General features: G+C 47.0%; 1 protein-coding gene across 1 annotated transcript in view; it reads left to right on the top strand.

Annotated features, from left to right (window-relative positions):
• The window catches only part of LOC138765512 (ciliated left-right organizer metallopeptidase), a 136,621-nt gene that overhangs the window by 19,444 nt on the left and 96,285 nt on the right, over nt 1-20,892 (top strand). The window contains exons 6-8 of the mRNA XM_069942540.1: nt 11,358-11,439; nt 12,491-12,633; nt 12,912-13,092. Coding sequence (XP_069798641.1) covers nt 11,358-11,439; nt 12,491-12,633; nt 12,912-13,092 — 406 coding nt within the window. The remainder of the gene's footprint in view (nt 1-11,357; nt 11,440-12,490; nt 12,634-12,911; nt 13,093-20,892) is intronic.

The following is a 20,892-nucleotide window of genomic DNA, read 5'->3' as shown; positions in this document are numbered from 1 at the left end:
GGTTGTGGTTTAGAGGCCAATACTCTATGTGCCCTTTCTATTTCCATTTCATGCTGTAGTTCTGGACATCCTAGGGTCTTAGGGATCCACTCTTTTATAAACTCCCTCATATTCTTGCCTTCTTCATCTTCCTTAAGGCCCACTATCTTTATGTTATTTCTTCTGTTATGGTTTTCCATTGTATCTATTTTTTGAGCTAGTAGTTCTTGTGTCTCTTTAGTTTTTTTATTAGATTCCTCCAATTTCTTTTTTAAGTCTTCTACCTCCATTTCTGCTGCTACTGCCCGCTCTTCCATCTTGTCCATTTTTTTTCCCATTTCTGTTAAGGTCATCTCCATTTTAATTATTTTCTCTTCTGTGTTGTTTATTCTTTTTCTTAAATCCTTAAATTCCTGTGTTTGCCATTCTTTAAATGACTCCATGTATCCTTTAATAAGAGCAAGTATATCCTTTACCTTGCCTATCTTTTCTTCTTCTATTTCACCATACTCTTCCTCTTCTTCTTCCTCTGGGTTGACCATCTGTTGTTTCTTTGTTGCCCTTTCCTCCTCTTCTATCTTGTTTCTATTGTCTTCTGTGGTCTCTTCTTGCTGCAGGTGTTCTGCAGCTGTCGTTGCCGGCTGTGGAGATCGACTCCCCAGCTGGTCCCCCCTCCCGTCGGTGTGTTTTTTTTCATTCGCATCGCGCATGCGCGAAACTTCGCGCATGCGCGGTTGCGCACTTTTGCTCGGCTCTGCGAGCCATTTTTGTAGTCCATTATTTACCGACCTGAGGGAGCGGGTTTCTCTCTCCGCAGCGGGCCTCTTCGGACAGGTAAGGCCTTCACCTTTTTCCTCCTTTGTCTTCTCTTCCTCTCTTCTTACCGTTGCTTTCGACTTTTCTTTTTTTGTCGCCATATTCTTTCCACCTTTATACTCACTTTTCTGTAACTTTTATTTCTGTGCCTTTGTGTTTTCTCTTGTTTTTCCCGACTTTTCTGGAGAGGGCTGGAGTTCACCGTCCGGCCACTACTCCATCACGTGACTCCTCAGTTGTCCTTTATCCCTTGTCGGACAACCACATCTCCCCTCTCCATTTGGATTTGCGAATTCACTTGCAAACGTCAGCTGATTTTGCAGTGACCATAACTCCTCCCCACCCAGCCCCCCCCAGAAAAGATTTCAATTTTCATATGTAACAAAGGTCACTCTTTTAATTCCCTCCTTATTCCCTCTATTCCATTTCTCTCGCTTATTAATTCTTGTCTATACTCTCTATATTTTCCTCTAAATACGGATACATTCATGTATACACACTATATCTTCCTCTTTGTCTTGGCTTCGCGGACGAAGATTTATGGAGGGGGTAAAAAGTCCACGTCAGCTGCAGGCTCGTTTGTGGCTGACCAGTCCGATGCGGGACAGGCAGACACGATTGCAGCGGTTGCAAGGGAAAATTGGTTGGTTGGGGTTGGGTGTTGGGTTTTTCCTCCTTTGCCTTTTGTCAGTGAGGTGGGCTCTGCGGTCTTCTTCAAAGGAGGCTGCTGCCCGCCAAACTGTGAGGCGCCAAGATGCACGGTTTGAGGCGTTATCAGCCCACTGGCGGTGGTCAATGTGGCAGGCACCAAGAGATTTCTTTAGGCAGTCCTTGTACCTTTTCTTTGGTGCACCTCTGTCACGGTGGCCAGTGGAGAGCTCGCCATATAATACGATCTTGGGAAGGCGATGGTCCTCCATTCTGGAGACGTGACCCATCCAGCGCAGCTGGATCTTCAGCAGCGTGGACTCGATGCTGTCGACCTCTGCCATCTCGAGTACCTCGACGTTAGGGGTGTGAGCGCTCCAATGGATGTTGAGGATGGAGCGGAGACAACGCTGGTGGAAGCGTTCTAGGAGCCGTAGGTGGTGCCGGTAGAGGACCCATGATTCGGAGCCGAACAGGAGTGTGGGTATGACAACGGCTCTGTATACGCTTATCTTTGTGAGGTTTTTCAGTTGGTTGTTTTTCCAGACTCTTTTGTGTAGTCTTCCAAAGGCGCTATTTGCCTTGGCGAGTCTGTTGTCTATCTCATTGTCGATCCTTGCATCTGATGAAATGGTGCAGCCGAGATAGGTAAACTGGTTGACCGTTTTGAGTTTTGTGTGCCGGATGGAGATGTGGGGGGGCTGGTAGTCATGGTGGGGAGCTGGCTGATGGAGGACCTCAGTTTTCTTCAGGCTGACTTCCAGGCCAAACATTTTGGCAGTTTCCGCAAAGCAGGACGTCAAGCGCTGAAGAGCTGGCTCTGAATATATACACACATATACCCCTTTACACACATACATATAGATCGTGGTCATTTTTACTCTTATTACATGTCTTCATCTCTCTGCTTGTTTTGTAGTTCTGCAAATTTCCTTGCTTCCTCTGGATCCGAGAATAGTCTGTTTTGTTGCCCTGGAATAATTATTTTAAGTACCGCTGGGTACCTTAACATAAATTTATATCCTTTTTTCCATAAGATCGTTTTCGCTGTATTGAATTCCTTCCTCTTTTTCAGGAGTTCAAAACTTATGTCTGGATAGAAAAAAATTTTTTGACCTTTATATTCCAGTGGCTTTTTGTCCTCTCTTACTTTCTTCATTGCTTTCTCCAATATATTTTCTCTTGTTGTATATCTTAAGAATTTTACTAAAATGGATCTTGGTTTTTGCTGCAGTTGTGGTTTCGGGGCTAAAGTTCTATGTGCCCTCTCTATTTCCATTTCTTCCTGTAATTCTGGTCTTCCCAGGACCCTGGGGATCCAATCTTTTATAAATTCCCTCATATTCTTGCCTTCTTCATCTTCCTTAAGGCCCACTATCTTTATATTATTTCTTCTATTATAGTTTTCTATTATATCTATCTTCTGAGCTAACAGCTCCTGTGCCTCTTTAGCTTTTTTATTAGATTCTTCTAATTTCTCTTTTAAGTCTTTTACTTCCATATCTACAAATGTTTCTCGTTTTTCCATATTTTCCACTCTTTTTGCCAATTCTGATATGGCCACTTCCATTTTATTCATTCTTTCTTCTGCATTCTTAATTCTTCTTTTTATCTCATCAAATTCTTGTAATTGCCATTCTTTCACTGATTCCATATATTTTTAAAAAAAAGATACATCCATTTTTTTGCTTTTCTCTTCTTCTTCCACTTCTTTCTTTTCTTCTTCTTCTTCTTCCTCTGGGTTGACCATCTGTTGTTTCCTTGTTTTCTTTTTACCCTCTTCTTTCTTGTTGTTGTTATTTTCTGTGTTCTGCACCTGCTGCTGTGCTGCAGGTGTCTCTCTCAGCTGTGGAGATCGACTCTGCAGCTGTTCCCCCCCTCCCGTCAGTGTGTTTTTTTTTTCATGCGCATCGGTCGCGCATGCGCGGTTGCGCACTTTTACTCGGCTCTGCGAGCCATTTTTGTAGTCCCGAGCCCGGGACTTCCACTGACCTGTGGGAGTGGGCCTCTCTCTCCTCGGCGGGCCTCTTTTTCTTTTGAAATTTTTTATTTTTCACACCATAAATCACATTAGCCATGATACACAATTTTTCCTTTTCACACATATACAGTGACATTTTCTCCCCCCACCTCCCTCCTCCCAATCCACCCCCCCACCACCCCCCTCCCATCCATTTAAGGTATACAATCTAGGTTACATTAAACCAGTCAGACAATGTTATCATTCAACAAAAATACACCAGAAAGTCTACTGAGTCCATTCTTTTCTTTCCTTCTCCTTCCATCAGCTTAGGTAATGATTGTCCCCGGTAGGTTTTCGCTATTGTATTTAATGTAAGGCTCCCATATTTGTTCGAATATTTCAATATTATTTCTTAAACTATATGTAATTTTTTCTAATGGAATACATTTATTCATTTCTATATACCATTGTTGTATTTTCAGATTATCTTCCAATTTCCAGGTTGACATAATACATTTTTTTGCTACGGCTAGAGCCATCATAACAAATCTTTTTTGTGCATCCTCCAAATCAATTCCAAATTCTTTGTTTTTTATGTTACTTAGGAGAAAGATCTCTGGATTCTTTGGTATATTGTTTTCTGTTATTTTATTTAATATCTGATTGAGATCTTCCCAAAATTTTTCTACTTTCTCACATGTCCAGATTGCATGAATTGTTGTTCCCATTTCTTTTTTACATCGAAAACACCTATCAGATACTGTTGGGTCCCATTTATTTAACTTTTGAGGTGTAATGTATAGTCTGTATAACCAGTTATATTGTATCATACGTAGCCTCGTATTTATTGTATTTCTCATCGTTCCAGAACATAATTTCTCCCATGTTTCCTTTTTTATCTTTATATTTAAATCTTGTTCCCATTTTTGTTTAGTTTTACCATTTGTTTCCTCATTCTCCTTTTCTTGCAGTTTAATATACATATTTGTTATAAATCTTTTGATTAACATTGTATCTGTGATCACATATTCAAGGTTACTTCCCTCTGGCAAACTCAAACTGCTTCCTAATTTATCCTTCAAGTAGGATCTCAATTGGTAATATGCCAGCGCTGTATCTCCAGTTATATTGTACTTATCTCTCATTTGTTCAAAGGATAAGAAACTACTTCCTGAAAAACAATTTTCTATTCTTTTAATCCCTTTTTTTTCCCATTCTCTAAAGGAAAGGTTATCTATTGTAAAAGGGAGTAACTGATTTTGCATCAATATTAGTTTTGGTAATTGATAATTTGTTTTATTTCTTTCTACATGAACCTTCTTCCGAGTAGATGATGTAATACTGGAGAACTTCTATGTTGTACCAATTTTTCATCCCATTTATATAATATGTGTTCAGGTATCTTTTCCCCTATTTTATCTAATTATAATCTCGTCCAGTCTGGTTTTTCCCTTGTTTGATAAAAATCTGATAGGTATCTTAATTGTGCGGCTCTATAATAATTTTTAAAGTTTGGCAATTGTAAGCCTCCTTGTTTATACCATTCTGTTAATTTATCTAGTGCTATCCTCGGTTTCCCCCCTCTCCATAAAAATTTCCTTATTATTTTCTTTAACTCTTTGAAGAATTTTTCTGTCAGTTGTATTGGCAATGCCTGAAATAAGTATAATATCCTTGGAAAAATGTTCATTTTAATACACTTTATCCTTCCTATTAGTGTTAGTGGTAAATCTTTCCAATTCTCTAAATCGTCCTGTAATTTTTTCATTAGTGAATAATAATTGAGTTTATATAGTTGGCCGAGATTTTTGTTTATTTGTACACCTAGGTATCTTAGTGCCTGCATTTGCCATCTAAATGGAGATTCCTTCTTAAATTTTGAGAAATCCGCATTATTCATAGGCATTGCTTCACTTTTATTTACGTTTATCTTGTAACCCGACACTTCTCCATATTCCTTCAATTTCTTATATAATTCTTTTATTGATAGTTCTGGTTCTGTTAAGTACACTATAACATCATCCGCAAATAGACTGATTTTATATTCCTTGTCTTTTATTTTAATTCCTTTTATATTATTATCTATTCTTATCAATTCTGCTAGTGTTTCTATAGCTAACGCAAACAATAAAGGTGATAGTGGGCATCCCTGCCGCGTTGACCTGCTTAAGTTAAATTGCTTTGATACATGTCCATTTACTGTCACTTTCGCTAACGGTCCCTTATATAAAGCTTTAATGCAATTAATATACTTCTCTGGTAAACTGAATTTTTGCAATACTTTGAACAAATAATTCCATTCTACTCTGTCAAAGGCCTTCTCTGCGTCTAAAGAAACTGCTACTGCAGGTGCTTTATTTCCTTCTACTGCATGAATTAAGTTAATAAATTTACAAATATTGTCTGTTGTGCGTCTTTTTTTGATAAATCCGGTTTGGTCTAAATTTACCATTTTTGGTACATGCTTTGCTAATCTGTTTGCTAATAGTTTAGCTATTATCTTATAATCTGTGTTTAGTAAAGATATTGGTCTATATGACGCTGGTGAGAATGGATCTTTCCCTTGTTTTAGTATTACTGTAATTATTGCTGTTTTACATGAATCTGGTAAGCTTTGTGTTTCATCAATCTGGTTGATTACATCCAGGAGGGGCGGAATTAATAAGTCTTTAAATGTTTTGTAGAATTCTATTAGGAATCCATCCTCTCCTGGTGTCTTATTATTTGGTAATTTTTTTATTATCTCTTGTATTTCTACTATTCCAAATGGTTCTGTTAATTTATTTTGTTCCTCTATTTGTAGTTTTGGTAGTTCAATTTTAGTCAGAAATTCATCTATTTTCCCTTCTTTCCCTTCGTTTTCAGTTCGGTATAATTGTTCATAGAATTCTCTAAAGTTTTCCTTAATTTCTTTTGGATTATATGAAATTTGTTTGTCTTTTTTCCTTGATGCCAATAACATTTTCTTAGCTTGTTCTGTCTTAAGCTGCCATGCTAGGATTTTGTGCGTTTTTTCCCCCAGTTCATAATATTTCTGTTTTGTTTTCATTATATTCTTCTCTACCGTATATGTTTGTAGTGTTTCATATTTTATTTTTTTATCCGCCAATTCTCTTCTTTTAGTTGTATCTTTCTTCATTGCTAATTTTTTTTCTATATTTACTATTTCCCTTTCCAACTGCTCTGTTTCCTGATTATAGTCCTTCTTCATCTTGGTTACATAACTTATTATTTGCCCTCTAATGAATGCTTTCATTGCATCCCATAGTATAAACTTATCTTTCACTGATTCCGTATTTATTTCAAAATACATTTTAATTTGTTTTTCAATAAATTCTCTAAAATCCTGCCTTTTAAGTAACATGGGGTTTAATCTCCATCTATACATTCTTGGAGGGATGTCCTCTAGCTTTACTGTCAATATTAAGGGTGAATGGTCCGATAGTATTCTACTCTTTGCAGACGATGCCGCTTTAGTTGCCCATTCAGAGCCAGCTCTTCACCGCTTGACGTCCTGCTTTGCGGAAACTGCCAAAATGTTTGGCCTGGAAGCCAGCCTGAAGAAAACTGAGGTCCTCCATCAGCCAGCTCCCCACCATGACTACCAGCCCCCCCCACATCTCCATCGGGCACACAAAACTCAAAACGGTCAACCAGTTTACCTATCTCGGCTGCACCATTTCATCAGACGCAAGGATCGACAACGAGATAGACAACAGACTCGCCAAGGCAAATAGCGCCTTTGGAAGACTACACAAAAGAGTCTGGAAAAACAACCAACTGAAAAACCTCACAAAGATAAGCGTATACAGAGCCGTTGTCATACCCACACTCCTGTTCGGCTCCGAATCATGGGTCCTCTACCGGCATCACCTACGGCTCCTGAACGCTTCCACCAGCGTTGTCTCCGCTCCATCCTCAACATCCATTGGAGCGCTTTCATCCCTAACGTCGAAGTACTCGAGATGGCAGAGGTCGACAGCATCGAGTCCACGCTGCTGAAGATCCAGCTGCGCTGGGTGGGTCACGTCTCCAGACTGGAGGACCATCGCCTTCCCAAGATCGTGTTATATGGCGAGCTCTCCACTGGCCACCGTGACAGAGTTGCACCAAAGAAAAGGTACAAGGACTGCCTAAAGAAATCTCTTGGTGCCTGCCACATTGACCACCGCCAGTGGACTGATATCGCCTCAAACCGTGCATCTTGGCGCCTCACAGTTTGGCGGGCAGCAACCTCCTTTGAAGAAGACCGCAGAGCCCACCTCACTGACAAAAGGCAAAGGAGGAAAAACCCAACACGCAACCCCAACCAACCAGTTTTCCCCTGCAGCCGCTGCAACCGTGTCAGCCTGTCCCGCATCGGACTTGTCAGCCACAAACGAGCCTGCAGCTGACGTGGACTTTTACCCCCTCCATAAATCTTCGTCCGCGAAGCCAAGCCAAAGATTCTGTTTTTCTTACTCTATCTTGCATACGAGCTGATAACAAAAATAGGTCTATTCTTGAGTATGTTTTATGTCTAGCTGAGTAATATGAATATTCCTTTTCCTTTGGGTGTTGTTTCCTCCATATATCCAAAAGTTGCATTTCTTCCATCGATTTAATTATAAATTTGGTTACTTTGTTCTTTCTGTTAATTTTTTTCCCAGTTTTGTCCATATTTGAATCCAAATTCAGGTTGAAATCCCCTCCTATTAATATGTTCCCTTGCGTATCTGCTATCTTTAAAAAAATATCTTGCATAAACTTTTGATCTTCTTCGTTAGGTGAATATACATTGAGTAGATTCCAAAACTCCGAATATATCTGACATTTTATCATTACATATCTCCCTGCTGGATCTATTATTCCCTCTTCTATTTTAATTGGCACATTTTTACTAATTAATATAGCTACTCCTCTTGCTTTTGAATTATACGACGCTGCTGTTACGTGTCCTACCCAATCACTCTTTAATTTCTTGTGCTCCAATTCAGTTAAATGTGTTTCTTGCACAAATGCTATATCAATTTTTTCTTTTTTCAGTAAATTTAGCAGTTTCTTCCTTTTAATTTGGTTATGTATTCCGTTAATATTTAAAGTCATATAGTTCAGCGTAGCCATTTTATACTTTGTTTATCTTCCCTTTCCGTTTCTCCATCATCACCTTTCCTTCTTATCCATTTCTGCTTTTTTGTTTTGAACACTTTATAAGACAACATTTCTAAAACATCAAACATTTTCCCTATTCCCCTATTTAAAACTTCTTTAACCCCATTCTCCGCTCCCCCTCCTGAGTTGTCCTTTATCTCTTGTCTGACAACCACATCGCCCCTCTCCATTTGGATTTGCGAATTCACTTACAAACGTCAGCTGATTTTGCAGTGACCATAACTCCTCCCCACCCAGCCCCCCCAGAAAAGATTTCAATTTTCATATGTAACAAAGGTCACTCTTTTAATTCCCTCCTTATTCCCTCTATTCCATTTCCCTCCCTTATTAATTCTTGTCTTTACTCTATATATTTTCCTCTAAATACGGATACATTCATGTATGCACACTATATATATACACATATATACCCCTTTACACACATACATATAGATCGTGGTCATTTTTACTCTTATTACATGTGTTCATCTCTCTGCTTGTTTTGTAGTTGTTCTGCAAATTTCCTTGCTTCCTCTGGATCCGAGAATAGTCTGTTTTGTTGCCCTGGAATAATTATTTTAAGTACCGCTGGGTACCTTAACATAAATTTATATCCTTTTTTCCATAAGATCGTTTTCGCTGTATTGAATTCCTTCCTCTTTTTCAGGAGTTCAAAACTTATGTCTGGATAGAAAAAAATTTTTTGACCTTTATATTCCAGTGGCTTTTTGTCCTCTCTTACTTTCTTCATTGCTTTCTCCAATATATTTTCTCTTGTTGTATATCTTAAGAATTTTACTAAAATGGATCTTGGTTTTTGCTGCAGTTGTGGTTTCGGGGCTAAAGTTCTATGTGCCCTCTCTATTTCCATTTCTTCCTGTAATTCTGGTCTTCCCAGGACCCTGGGGATCCAATCTTTTATAAATTCCCTCATATTCTTGCCTTCTTCATCTTCCTTAAGGCCCACTATCTTTATATTATTTCTTCTATTATAGTTTTCTTTTATATCTATCTTCTGAGCTAACAGCTCCTGTACCTCTTTAGCTTTTTTATTAGATTCTTCTAATTTCTCTTTTAAGTCTTTTACTTCCATATCTACAAATGTTTCTCGTTTTTCCATATTTTCCACTCTTTTTGCCAATTCTGATATGGCCACTTCCATTTTATTCATTCTTTCTTCTGCATTCTTAATTCTTCTTTTTATCTCATCAAATTCTTGTAATTGCCATTCTTTCACTGATTCCATATATTTAAAAATAAAAGTTACATCCATTTTCTTGCTTTTCTCTTCTTCTTCCACTTCTTTCTGTTCTTCTTCTTCTTCTTCCTCTGGGTTGACCATCTGTTGTTTCCTTGTTTTCTTTTTACCCTCTTCTTTCTTGTTGTTGTTATTGTCTGTGTTCTGCACCTGCTGCTGTGCTGCAGGTGTCTCTCTCAGCTGTGGAGATCGACTCTGCAGCTGTTCCCCCCCCTCCCGTCAGTGTGTTTTTTTTTCATGCGCATCGGTCGCGCATGCGCGGTTGCGCACTTTTACTCGGCTCTGCGAGATTGTGTACAGTTTTTTTGCACTATCAATAAGTGGCAATTCTGCCTCACCCGCATGAAAAAAAATCTCAGGGTTGTATGTGATGTACCAATATTGTGTGTACTCTGACAGTAAATCTGAAATTGAAATCTCAGGGGTTGCACCCTCTGACCTCCCCTCTCTCTCTGCCCCCCTCCCCACCTCTCCAGCCAAACCCCCTGTTAGCCCAGCCCTCTGTGATGGCTTCACTCTCTCTAACCCCCCCCTACCTTTTCTGACCCACCACCCTCTCTGACCCTCCTGTCTCTGACCACCCCCCTTCTCTAACCACTCGCTCTTTGACCCTCGCTCTCCGATCCCTTCCTCGCTCCTGTAAGCGGGACCAGTTTGGACGTCCAATCATGGGTTCCATTACATTAGTTTCTGCCAGACCCACATCCTTCAGACTGCCTCTCAAAGGCGCATCCCTCTGACCCTGCAAAGTGGGAGTTGCCCCTTCTGATACCCCTCTCTATCCTCTCCCCTCTCTGACAACTCGCTTGACATCTTGCGATATGGTGCGAGAGTAGCAACCTGAGTCTCAAAGTGGACAAGTTGAAGGAGATGATTGTGAATCAGGAATGATCACCCTTCACTACACATCAACAACTCTGTAGTGGAGAGAGTGGAGAGCACCAAGTTCCTTATTGTGGACACTCAACATCTCCCGACTTGTCAGGAAGGTGCAACAGTGACTGCACTTCCTGAGAGGACTGAAGAAGACGAGGCCACCATGAAGTTATCCTTCTGCAGGAGCCCTATGGCCGGCTGCATCATAGCCTGGTATCTGCAGAGAAATGGATCAGAAGTCAATCCAAAGGACCATAAGAGTGGCAGAGAGGATCACTGGGTCTCCCCACCCCCCACCTCATCGACATGATCTACTGGGGTTGTTGTCTGAAGGGGGCGTGCATAATCATTGAGGACCCCTTCCACCCTGCACACAGTACCTTCCAGCTGCTTCCAGCAGGAAAGAGATACAGGAGGATCAGAGCCAGGCTTCTTCCCATGGGTAGCGAGAACGATGAACGACCAAAGGAACTGCTCACACTGACCATCCGAGACTCTCATATTCATGAAACAATATTTATTTATTCATTGTACAGATGAATACTTGACCTGTATATGTATTGTTTGTCTGTATGTGTGTTATGTCTGGTTGTGTGTCTGCGTGTTTTGCACCGAGGACCAGCTGTTTTGTTTGGTTGTACTTGTACAATCAGATGACAATAAACTTGACTTGGATCTCTGTTTCAGACAACCATCCATGAACTGCTCCACATTCTGGGATTCTCCAAGGGCCTGTTCAGCAGCTGGAGAGAATGTTCCGGAAATTCCTGTAGGTGGAACTTAAAACCAGATCAAGCTCCTGAGACAGGAGGGCTATGGGAATTAGAATGGCTTACAGAGATAGGGAGTGATGTGGGGATTGGAGAGGGTTACAGAGACAGGGAGTGGTGTGTGGATCAGAGGGGGTTACAGGGACAGGAAGGGTGTGGGGAACTGAAGAGAGTAACAGAGACAGAGGGGTGAGGAACAGGAGGGGGCTATGGAGACAGTGGTAGGGGGCCGGGGACATCTACCACCTAAAATGACAGAAGGAGAAGAGAATGAAAAGAACTGACTCAGTGGAATTTCTTGTTTATTTTTATTGAGTGACAACATTGTTTGACGGGTTTAATGCATCTTAGATTCTGAACTTTAAATGAATGGGAAGGGAGGTAGGGAGGGTGGGAGGGGAAGACGGGGGGGGGGGTGGGGTGGAGAAAACGACACTGTATATGAAAAGGAAAATGTATGTATCTTGATCAATGTGGTTTATAGTGTGAAAAATAAAAAAAAATTAAAAAAAGAGACAGTGGTAGGGGAACCACAAGGGGGTTACAGGGACAGGGAGAGGTGTAGGGGAATCGCAGGGGGTGGATTACAGGGACAGGGAGGGGTGTAGGGCACCAGAGGGGGTTACAGAGACAGGGAGGGGTGCAGGGGACCAGAGGGGGTTACAGAGGCAGGGAGGGGTGTAAGGGACCAGAGGGGGTTACAGAGGCAGGGAGGGGTGTAAGGGACCAGAGGGTGTTACAGAGACAGGAAGGGGTGTGGGGAACCAGAGGAGGTTACCGAGACAGGGTGAGGTGTGGGGAACCAGAGGGGGTTACAGAGACAGGGAGAGGTGTGGGGAACCAAAGGGGGTTACAGGGACAGACAGGGTGTAGGGAACCAAAGAGGGTTACAGGGACAGATGGGGTGTAGGGAACTGGAGGGTGTTACAGAGACAGGGAGGGGTGTAGGAGACCGGAGGGGGTTACAGAGACAGGGTGGTGTGTATGGACAGGAGAAGGGATGGAGAGTTTTTCTAACTGTGCTGCCTCCTGCTCTCACTGTGCTTGCAGGGGAGCAGCACTGCGCCCAGCGGAGTTTGGTGACCAACACAGACCATGGGACAGTGAGAATTTTCACCCCATCTGTCATTACTCAAATGCAGCTTCATTTCCAAAGCAAGTCCCCAAGGCTGGGGGGGCCATTGGAGAACTGGGTGAGACTGGTCTCTTTCTCTCTGGTCCCTTTCTCTCCCCCACCTATTTCTGATCCCTCTCTCGCTGTCCCTCTGCTCTCCCCTTTCCCCCTTATTCCCTCCTCTCTTACCGCTATTTCTCCCCTCTTCCTGCTATTTCTCCCCTCTTCCCCCTCTCTTCACTGCCTCTCTATTCATCTCTCTCTCTCTCTGCATTCATGTGTCTTCCCTCTCTCTTCCCCCTTCTCCCTTCAATTCCTCTCCCTTCCTCCCCTTTAAACATCATGTCTCCCCTCTAGCAACACCTCAACACCCCCTCCTCTCATTGGGAGTCCCGAATCCTGCAGGGATCAATCATGACCACCTCCCTGGGCTCGGCCCGGCACACCTTCATCGACCCGATCACCCTGGCTGCCATGGAAGACACAGGATGGTACAGGGTGAAGTATGCAGCCACAACGCCACTGGTCTGGGGGCAAGGTGAGTAGTGGGCACAGACCGGAAAGTGGATAGATAGATAGAACTTTGTCATGGTGCCAACTAAAATACAAAGCCAATGAACCAGAAGTTAAAAAATAGTGCTCCATACAAATAACTCTGTGCAAATAAAATCAAGTGCATTCAGCAAGCAAACAATTCTAAAAGTACTGCAGTACAATGTGAGAGCAATACCACTCAGCGCTGTGATACAAGGTTCAGCATGGTCACAGCCTCGGGGTAAAAAGCTCTTTTGAGTCTACTGGTTTGGGAGCTGAGACAGGCTAGCGCCTACTGGATGTAAAAGGACTAAAAAGTCCTTGATGATGCTTTTTGCCCTGCTCAGTGTTCCCGATAGATATTCTCAATGCTGGGCAATTGAATGCCGATAATCCGCTGGGCAGTTTTCATCACCTGCTGAAGTGCTTAACGGACCAAGCTAACGCAGACCATAAACTGTCCACAGTGTGGTTGGTCCCAGGGGAATGGAGACAGGAACTGTGCACGATGTTCCCGGTGTGGTTGGTACCAGCGGTATGGAGACAGGAACTGTGCACGGTGTTCTCGGTGTGGTCGGTCCCAGGGGTATGGAGAAAGGAATTGTGCACGGTGCTCCTGGTGTGGTCGGTCCCAGGGATATGGAGAGAGGAACTGAGCACGGTGCTCCCGGTGTGGTCGGTCCCAGGGATATGGAGACAGGAACAGTGAATGGTGTACCCGGTGTGGGGTGTGTTCGGTTCCAGGGATATGGAGACAGGAACTGTGCACGGTGTTCCCGGTGTGGGGTGTGGTCGGTCCCAGGGATATGGAGACAGGAACTGTGCATGGTGTTCCCAGTGGGGTCGGTCCAAGGGGTGTGGAGACTGGAACTGTGCATGGTGTTCCCAGTTTGGTCGGTACGAGGCGAATGGAGACAGGAACTGTGCACGGTGTAACCGGTGTGGTCGGTCTCAGGGGTATGGACAGGAACTGCACACGGTGTTCCTGCTGTGGTCGGTCCCAGGGGTATGGAGAGAGGAACTGTGCACGGTGTTCCCGGTTGGTCGTTCCCAGGGGTATGCAGACAGGAACTGTGCAGGTTGTTCCCAGCGTGGTCTGTCCCAGGGATGTGAATACAGGAACTGTGCACGGTGTTCCTGGTGTGGTCGGTCCCAGGGATATGGAGACAGGGACTGTGCACAGTGTTCCCGGTGTGGTCTGTCCCAGACATACGGTGTCAGGAATTGTGCACGGTTCTCCCGTTGATGTCGGTCCCAGGGTTGTGGAGCCAGAAACTGTGCATGGTGTTTGCGGTGTGGTCAGACCCAGGGGTATAGACACAGTAATTGTGCACGGTAACAGGGTTGTGGAGATAGTAACTGTGCATCGTGTCCCCAGTGTGGTCGGTCCCAGGGTTAAAGAGACAGGAACTGTGCACGGTGTTCCCGGTATGGTCTGTCCCAGAGGTGTGGAGACAGGAACTGTGCATGGTGTTCCCGGTGTGGTCGAACTCAGGGGTATAGACAGGAACTGTGTACGGTGTTGGCAGTGTGGTCCGTCCCAGGGGTATGGAGACAGGAACTGTGCACGGTTCTCCCATTGTGGTCGGTCCCAGGGGTGTGGAGCCAGGAACTGTGTACGGTTCTCCCGGTGTGGTCGGTCCCAGGGATATGGAGACAGGAACTGTGCACGGTTCTGCCGGTGTGGTCGGTTCCAGGGATATGGAGATAGGAACTGTGCACGGTTCTCCCATTGTGGTCGGTCCCAGGGGTGTGGAGCCAGAAACTGTGCACGGTGTTTGCGGTGAGGTTGGTCCCTGGGATATGGAGACAGCAAAAGTGCTCGGTGTTCCCGATGTCATCGGTCCTAGGGGTATGGAGAAAGGATTGTGTACTATGTTCCCGGTGTGGTCGGTCCCAGGCATACGGAGTCAGGAATTGTGCACGGTTCTCCCGTTGATGTCGGTCCCAGGGGTGTGGAGCCAGAAACTGTGCATGGTGTTTGCGGTGTGGTCAGACCCAGGGGTATAGACACAGTAATTGTGCACGGTAACAGCGTTGTGGAGATAGTAACTGTGGATCGTGTCCCCGGTGTGGTCGGTACCAGGGTTATGGAGACGGGAATTGTGCACGGTGTTCCCGGTGTGGTCAGTGCCAGGGGTATGGAGACAGGAACTGTGCACTGTATTCCCGGTGTGGTCGGTCCCACGCGTATGGAGACAGGAACTGTGCATGGTGTTCCCTGTGCGTTCGTTTCCAGGGGTAGGGAGACAGGAACTGTGCACGGCGTTCCTGGTGTGGTCAATCCCAGGGATATGGAAGCAGGAACTGTGCATGGTGTTCCCGGTGTGGTCGGTCCAAGGCGTATGGAGACTGGAACTATGCACGGTGTTCACGGTGTGTTCGGTCCCAGGGGTAGGGGGACAGGAACTGTGCATGGTGTTCCTGGTGTGGTTGGTCCCATCGATGTGGAGACAGGAAATGTGCACAGTGTTCCCAGTGTGGTCGGTCCCAGGGATATGGAGACAGGAAATATGCACGGTGTTCCCGGTGTGTTCTGTCCCAGGGATATGGAGATTGGAACTGTTCATGGTGTTCTCGGTGTGGTCGGTGCCAGGGGTATAGAGACCGGAACCGTGCACGGTATTCCCGGTGTGGTCGGCCCCAGGCGTATGGATACAGGAACTGTACACGGTGTTGCCTGTGTGGTTGTTCCCAGGGAAGTGGAGACAGGAACTGTGGACAGTGTTTCCAGTGTGCTCGGTCCGAGGGGAGTGGAGGCAGGAACTGTGCACGGTGTACACGGTGTGTTTGGTCCCAGACATATGGAGACAGGAACTGTGCACGGTGTTCCTGGTGTGTTCGGTCTCAGGGGTATGGACAGGAACAGTGCACGGTGTTCCCGGAGTGGTCGTTCCCAGGGGTATGGAGACAGGAACTGTGCAGGTTGTTCCCAGCGTGGTCTGTCCCAGGGGTGTGGATACAGGAATTGTGCACGGTACTCCCGGTGTGGTCTGTCCCAGAGATATGGTGATTGGAACTGTGCATGGTGTTCCCGTCTAGTCGGTGCCAGAGGTATAGAGACAGGAACTGTGCACGGTATTCCCGGTGTGGTCGGTCTCATGGTTATGGAAAGAAACTGTGCATGGTATAACCGGTGTGGTCAATCCAATGGGTATAGAGACAGGATCTATGAACAGTGTTCCCGGTGTGGTCGCTCCCAGGGGTGTGGAGACAGGAAATGTGCACGGTGATCCCAGTGTGGTCGGTCCCAGGGGTATGGAGACAGGAAATATGCACGGTGTTCCCGGTGTGGTCGGTCTCATGGATATGGAGACTGGAACTCTGCACGTTGTTCCCGATGTGGTCTGTCCCAGGGATATGGAGATTGGAACTATGCATGGTGTTCCCGGTGTGGTCGGTGCCAGGGGTATACAGAAAGGAACTGTGCACGGTATTCCCGGAGTGGTCCATCCCAGGCGTATTGATACAGGAACTGTGCACGGTGTTCCCGGTGTGGTTGGTCCCAGGCATATGGAGACAGGAACTGTGCATGGTGTTCCTGGTGTGGTTGGTCCCAGGCATATGGAGACAGGATCTGTGCTCGGTGTTCCTGATGTCATCGGTCCTAGGGGTATGGAGACAGGATTGTGTACTATGTTCCCGGTGTGGTCGGTCCCAGGCATACGGAGTCAGGAATTGTGCACGGTTCTCCCGTTGATGTCGGTCCCAGGGGTGTGGAGCCAGAAACTGTGCATGGTGTTTGCGGTGTGGTCAGACCCAGGGGTATAGACACAGTAATTGTGCACGGTAACAGCGTTGTGGAGATAGTAACTGTGCATCGTGTCCCCGGTGTGGTCGGTACCAGGGTTATGGAGACAGGAACTGTGCACGGTGTTCCCGGTGTGGTCGTTCCCACGCGTATGGAGACAGGAACTGTGCATGGTGTTCCCTGTGCGTTCGTTTCCAGGGGTAGGGAGACAGGAACTGAGCACGGCGTACCTGGTGTGGTCAATCCCAGGGATATGGAAGCAGGAACTGTGCATGGTGTTCCCAGTGTGGTCGGTCCAAGGCGTATGGAGACTGGAACTATGCACGGTGTTCACGGTGTGTTCGGTCCCAGGGGTAGGGGGACAGGAACTGTGCATGGAGTTCCTGGTGTGGTTGGTCCCATCGATGTGGAGACAGGAAATGTGCACGGTGTTCCCAGTGTGGTCGGTCCCAGGGATATGGAGACAGGAAATATGCACGGTGTTCCCGGTGTGGTCTGTCCCAGGGATATGGAGATTGGAACTGTTCATGGTGTTCCCGGTGTGGTCGGTGCCAGGGGTATAGAGACAGGAACCGTGCACGGTATTCCCGGTGTGGTCGGCCCCAGGCGTATGGATACAGGAACTGTACACGGTGTTGCCTGTGTGGTTGTTCCCAGGGAAGTGGAGACAGGAACTGTGGACAGTATTTCCAGTGTGCTCGGTCCCAGGGGAGTGGAGGCAGGAACTGTGCACGGTGTTCACGGTGTGTTTGGTCCCAGACATATGGAGACAGGAACTGTGCACGGTGTTCCTGGTGTGTTCGGTCTCAGGGGTATGGACAGGAACAGTGCACGGTGTTCCCGGAGTGGTCGTTCCCAGGGGTATGGAGACAGGAACTGTGCAGGTTGTTCCCAGCGTGGTCTGTCCCAGGGGTGTGGATACAGGAACTGTGCACGGTGTTCCCGGTGTGGTCTGTCCCAGAGATATCGTGATTGGAACTGTGCATGGTGTTCCCGTCTGGTCGGTGCCAGAGGTATAGAGACAGGAACTGTGCACGGTATTCCCGGTGTGGTCGGTCTCATGGTTATGGAAAGAAACTGTGCATGGTATAACCGGTGTGGTCAATCCAATGGGTATAGACACAGGATCTATGAACTGTGTTCCCGGTGTGGTCGCTCCCAGGGGTGTGGAGACAGGAAATGTGCACGGTGATCCCAGTGTGGTCGGTCCCAGGGGTATGGAGACAGGAAATATGCACGGTATTCCCGGTGTGGTCGGTCTCATGGATATGGAGACTGGAACTCTGCACGTTGTTCCCGATGTGGTCTGTCCCAGGGATATGGAGATTGGAACTATGCATGGTGTTCCCGGTGTGGTCGGTGCCAGGGGTATAGAGAAAGGAACTGTGCACGGTATTCCCGGAGTGGTCCGTCCCAGGCGTATGGATACAGGAACTGTGCACGGTGTTCCCGGTGTGGTTGGTCCCAGGCATATGGAGACAGGAACTGTGCATGGTGTTCCTGGTGTGGTTGGTCCCAGGCATATTGAGACAGGAACTGTGCACGGTGTTCCCGGTGTGGTCGGTCCCAGGGTTATGGAGACAGGAATTATGCATGGTGTCCCCGGTGTGGTCGGTGCCAGGGGTATAGAGAAAGGAACTGTGCACGGTATTCCCGGAGTGGTCCGTCCCAGGCGTATGGATACAGGAACTGTGCACGGTGTTCCCGGTGTGGTTGGTCCCAGGCATATGGAGACAGGAACTGTGCATGGTGTTCCTGGTGTGGTTGGTCCCAGGCATATTGAGACAGGAACTGTGCACGGTGTTCCCGGTGTGGTCGGTCCCAGGGTTATGGAGACAGGAACTGTGCACATTGTTCCCGGTGTGGTCTGTCCCATAGATATGGAGATTGGAACTGTGCATGGAGTTCCAGGTGAGGTCGGTGCCAGGTGTATAGAGACAGGAACTGTGCATGGTATTCCCGGTGTGGTCGGTCCCACGCGAATGGATACAGGAACTGTGCACGGTGTTCCCTGTGCATTCGTTTCCAGGGGTAGGGAGACAGGAACTGTTAACGGCGCTTCTGGTGTGGTCAATCCCAGGGATATGGAAGCAGGAACTGTGCATGGTGTTCCCGGTGTGGTTGGTCCCAGGGGTATGGAGACAGGAACTGTGCACGGTATTCCTGGTGTGGTCGGTCCAAGGCGTATGGAGACTGGAACCATGCACGGTGTTTACGGTCTGTTCGGTCCCAGGGGTAGGGGGACAGGAAATGTGCATGGTGTTCCTGGTGTGGTCGGTCCCAGGGATATTGAGACAGGAAATATGCACGGTGTTCCCGGTGTGGTCGGTAACAGGGTCGTGGAGATAGGAATTATGCATGGTGTCCCCGGTGTGGTCGGTCCCAGGGTTATGGAGACAGGAAGTGTGCACGTTGTTCCCGGTGTGGTCAGTCCCAGGGGTGTGGAGACAGGAACTGTGTACGGTGTTGGCGGTGTGGTCGGTCCCAGGGTATGGAGGCAAGAACTGTGCACAGTGTTCCCGGTCTGGTAATTCCCAGGGGTGTGGAGACAGGAACTGTGCACGGTGTTGCCGGTGTGGTTGATTCCCGGCATTTGGAGACAGGAATTGTGCACGGTGGTCCTGGTGTGGTTGGACCCAGGCATATGGAGAGAGGAACTGTGCACGGTGTTCCCGGTGTGGTCGGTAACTGTGTTGTGGAGATAGGAACTGTGCATGGTGTCCCCGGTGTGGTTGGTCCCAGGGTTATGGAGACAGGATCTGTGCTCGGTGTTCCTGATGTCATCGGTCCTAGGGGTATGGAGACAGGATTGTGTACTATGTTCCCGGTGTGGTCGGTCCCAGGCATACGGAGTCAGGAATTGTGCACGGTTCTCCCGTTGATGTCGGTCCCAGGGATATGGAGACAGCAAAAGTGCTCGGTGTTCCTGATGTCATCGGTCCTAGGGGTATGGAGCCAGGATTGTGTACTATGTTCCCGGTGTGGTCGGTCCCAGGCATACGGAGTCAGGAATTGTGCACGGTTCTCCCGTTGATGTCGGTCCCAGGGGTGTGGAGCCAGAAACTGTGCATGGTGTTTGCGGTGTGGTCAGATCCAGGGGTATAGACACAGTAATTGTGCACGGTAACAGCGTTGTGGAGATAGTAACTGTGCATCGTGTCCCCGGTGTGGTCGGTACCAAGGTTATGGAGACAGGAACTGTGCACGGTGTTCCCGGTGTGGTCGGTCTCATGGTTATGGAAAGAAACTGTGCATGGTATAACCGGTGTGGTCAATCCAATGGGTATAGACACAGGATCTATGAACTGTGTTCCCGGTGTGGTCGCTCCTAGGGGTGTGGAGACAGGAAATGTGCACGGTGATCCCAGTGTGGTCGGTCCCAGGGGTATGGAGACAGGAAATATGCACGGTATTCCCGGTGTGGTCGGTCTCATGGATATGGAGACTGGAACTCTGCACGTTGTTCCCGATGTGGTCTGTCCCAGGGATATGGAGATTGGAACTATGCATGGTGTTCCCGGTGTGGTCGGTGCCAGGGGTATAGAGAAAGGAACTGTGCACGGTATTCCCGGAGTGGTCCGTCCCAGGCGTATGGATACAGGAACTGTGCACGGTGTTCCCGGTGTGGTTGGTCCCAGGCATATGGAGACAGGAACTGTGCATGGTGTTCCTGGTGTGGTTGGTCCCAGGCATATTGAGACAGGAACTGTGCACGGTGTTCCCGGCGTGGTCGGTCCCAGGGTTATGGAGACAGAAATTATGCATGGTGTCCCCGGTGTGGTCGGTGCCAGGGGTATAGAGAAAGGAACTGTGCACGGTATACCCGGAGTGGTCCGTCCCAGGCGTATGGATACAGGAACTGTGCACGGTGTTCCCGGTGTGGTTGGTCCCAGGCATATGGAGACAGGAACTGTGCATGGTGTTCCTGGTGTGGTTGGTCCCAGGCATATTGAGACAGGAACTGTGCACGGTGTTCCCGGTGTGGTCGGTCCCAGGGTTATGGAGACAGGAACTGGGAACGGTGTTCCCAGTGTGGTCGGATCCATGGGTATG

This window comes from Narcine bancroftii, chromosome 5 (assembly GCF_036971445.1).
Source record: "Narcine bancroftii isolate sNarBan1 chromosome 5, sNarBan1.hap1, whole genome shotgun sequence".
Lineage (NCBI taxonomy): Eukaryota > Metazoa > Chordata > Chondrichthyes > Torpediniformes > Narcinidae > Narcine > Narcine bancroftii.
Note: the sequence above shows the minus strand (reverse complement) of the source record. Positions and strands in the feature narration are given on the sequence as shown.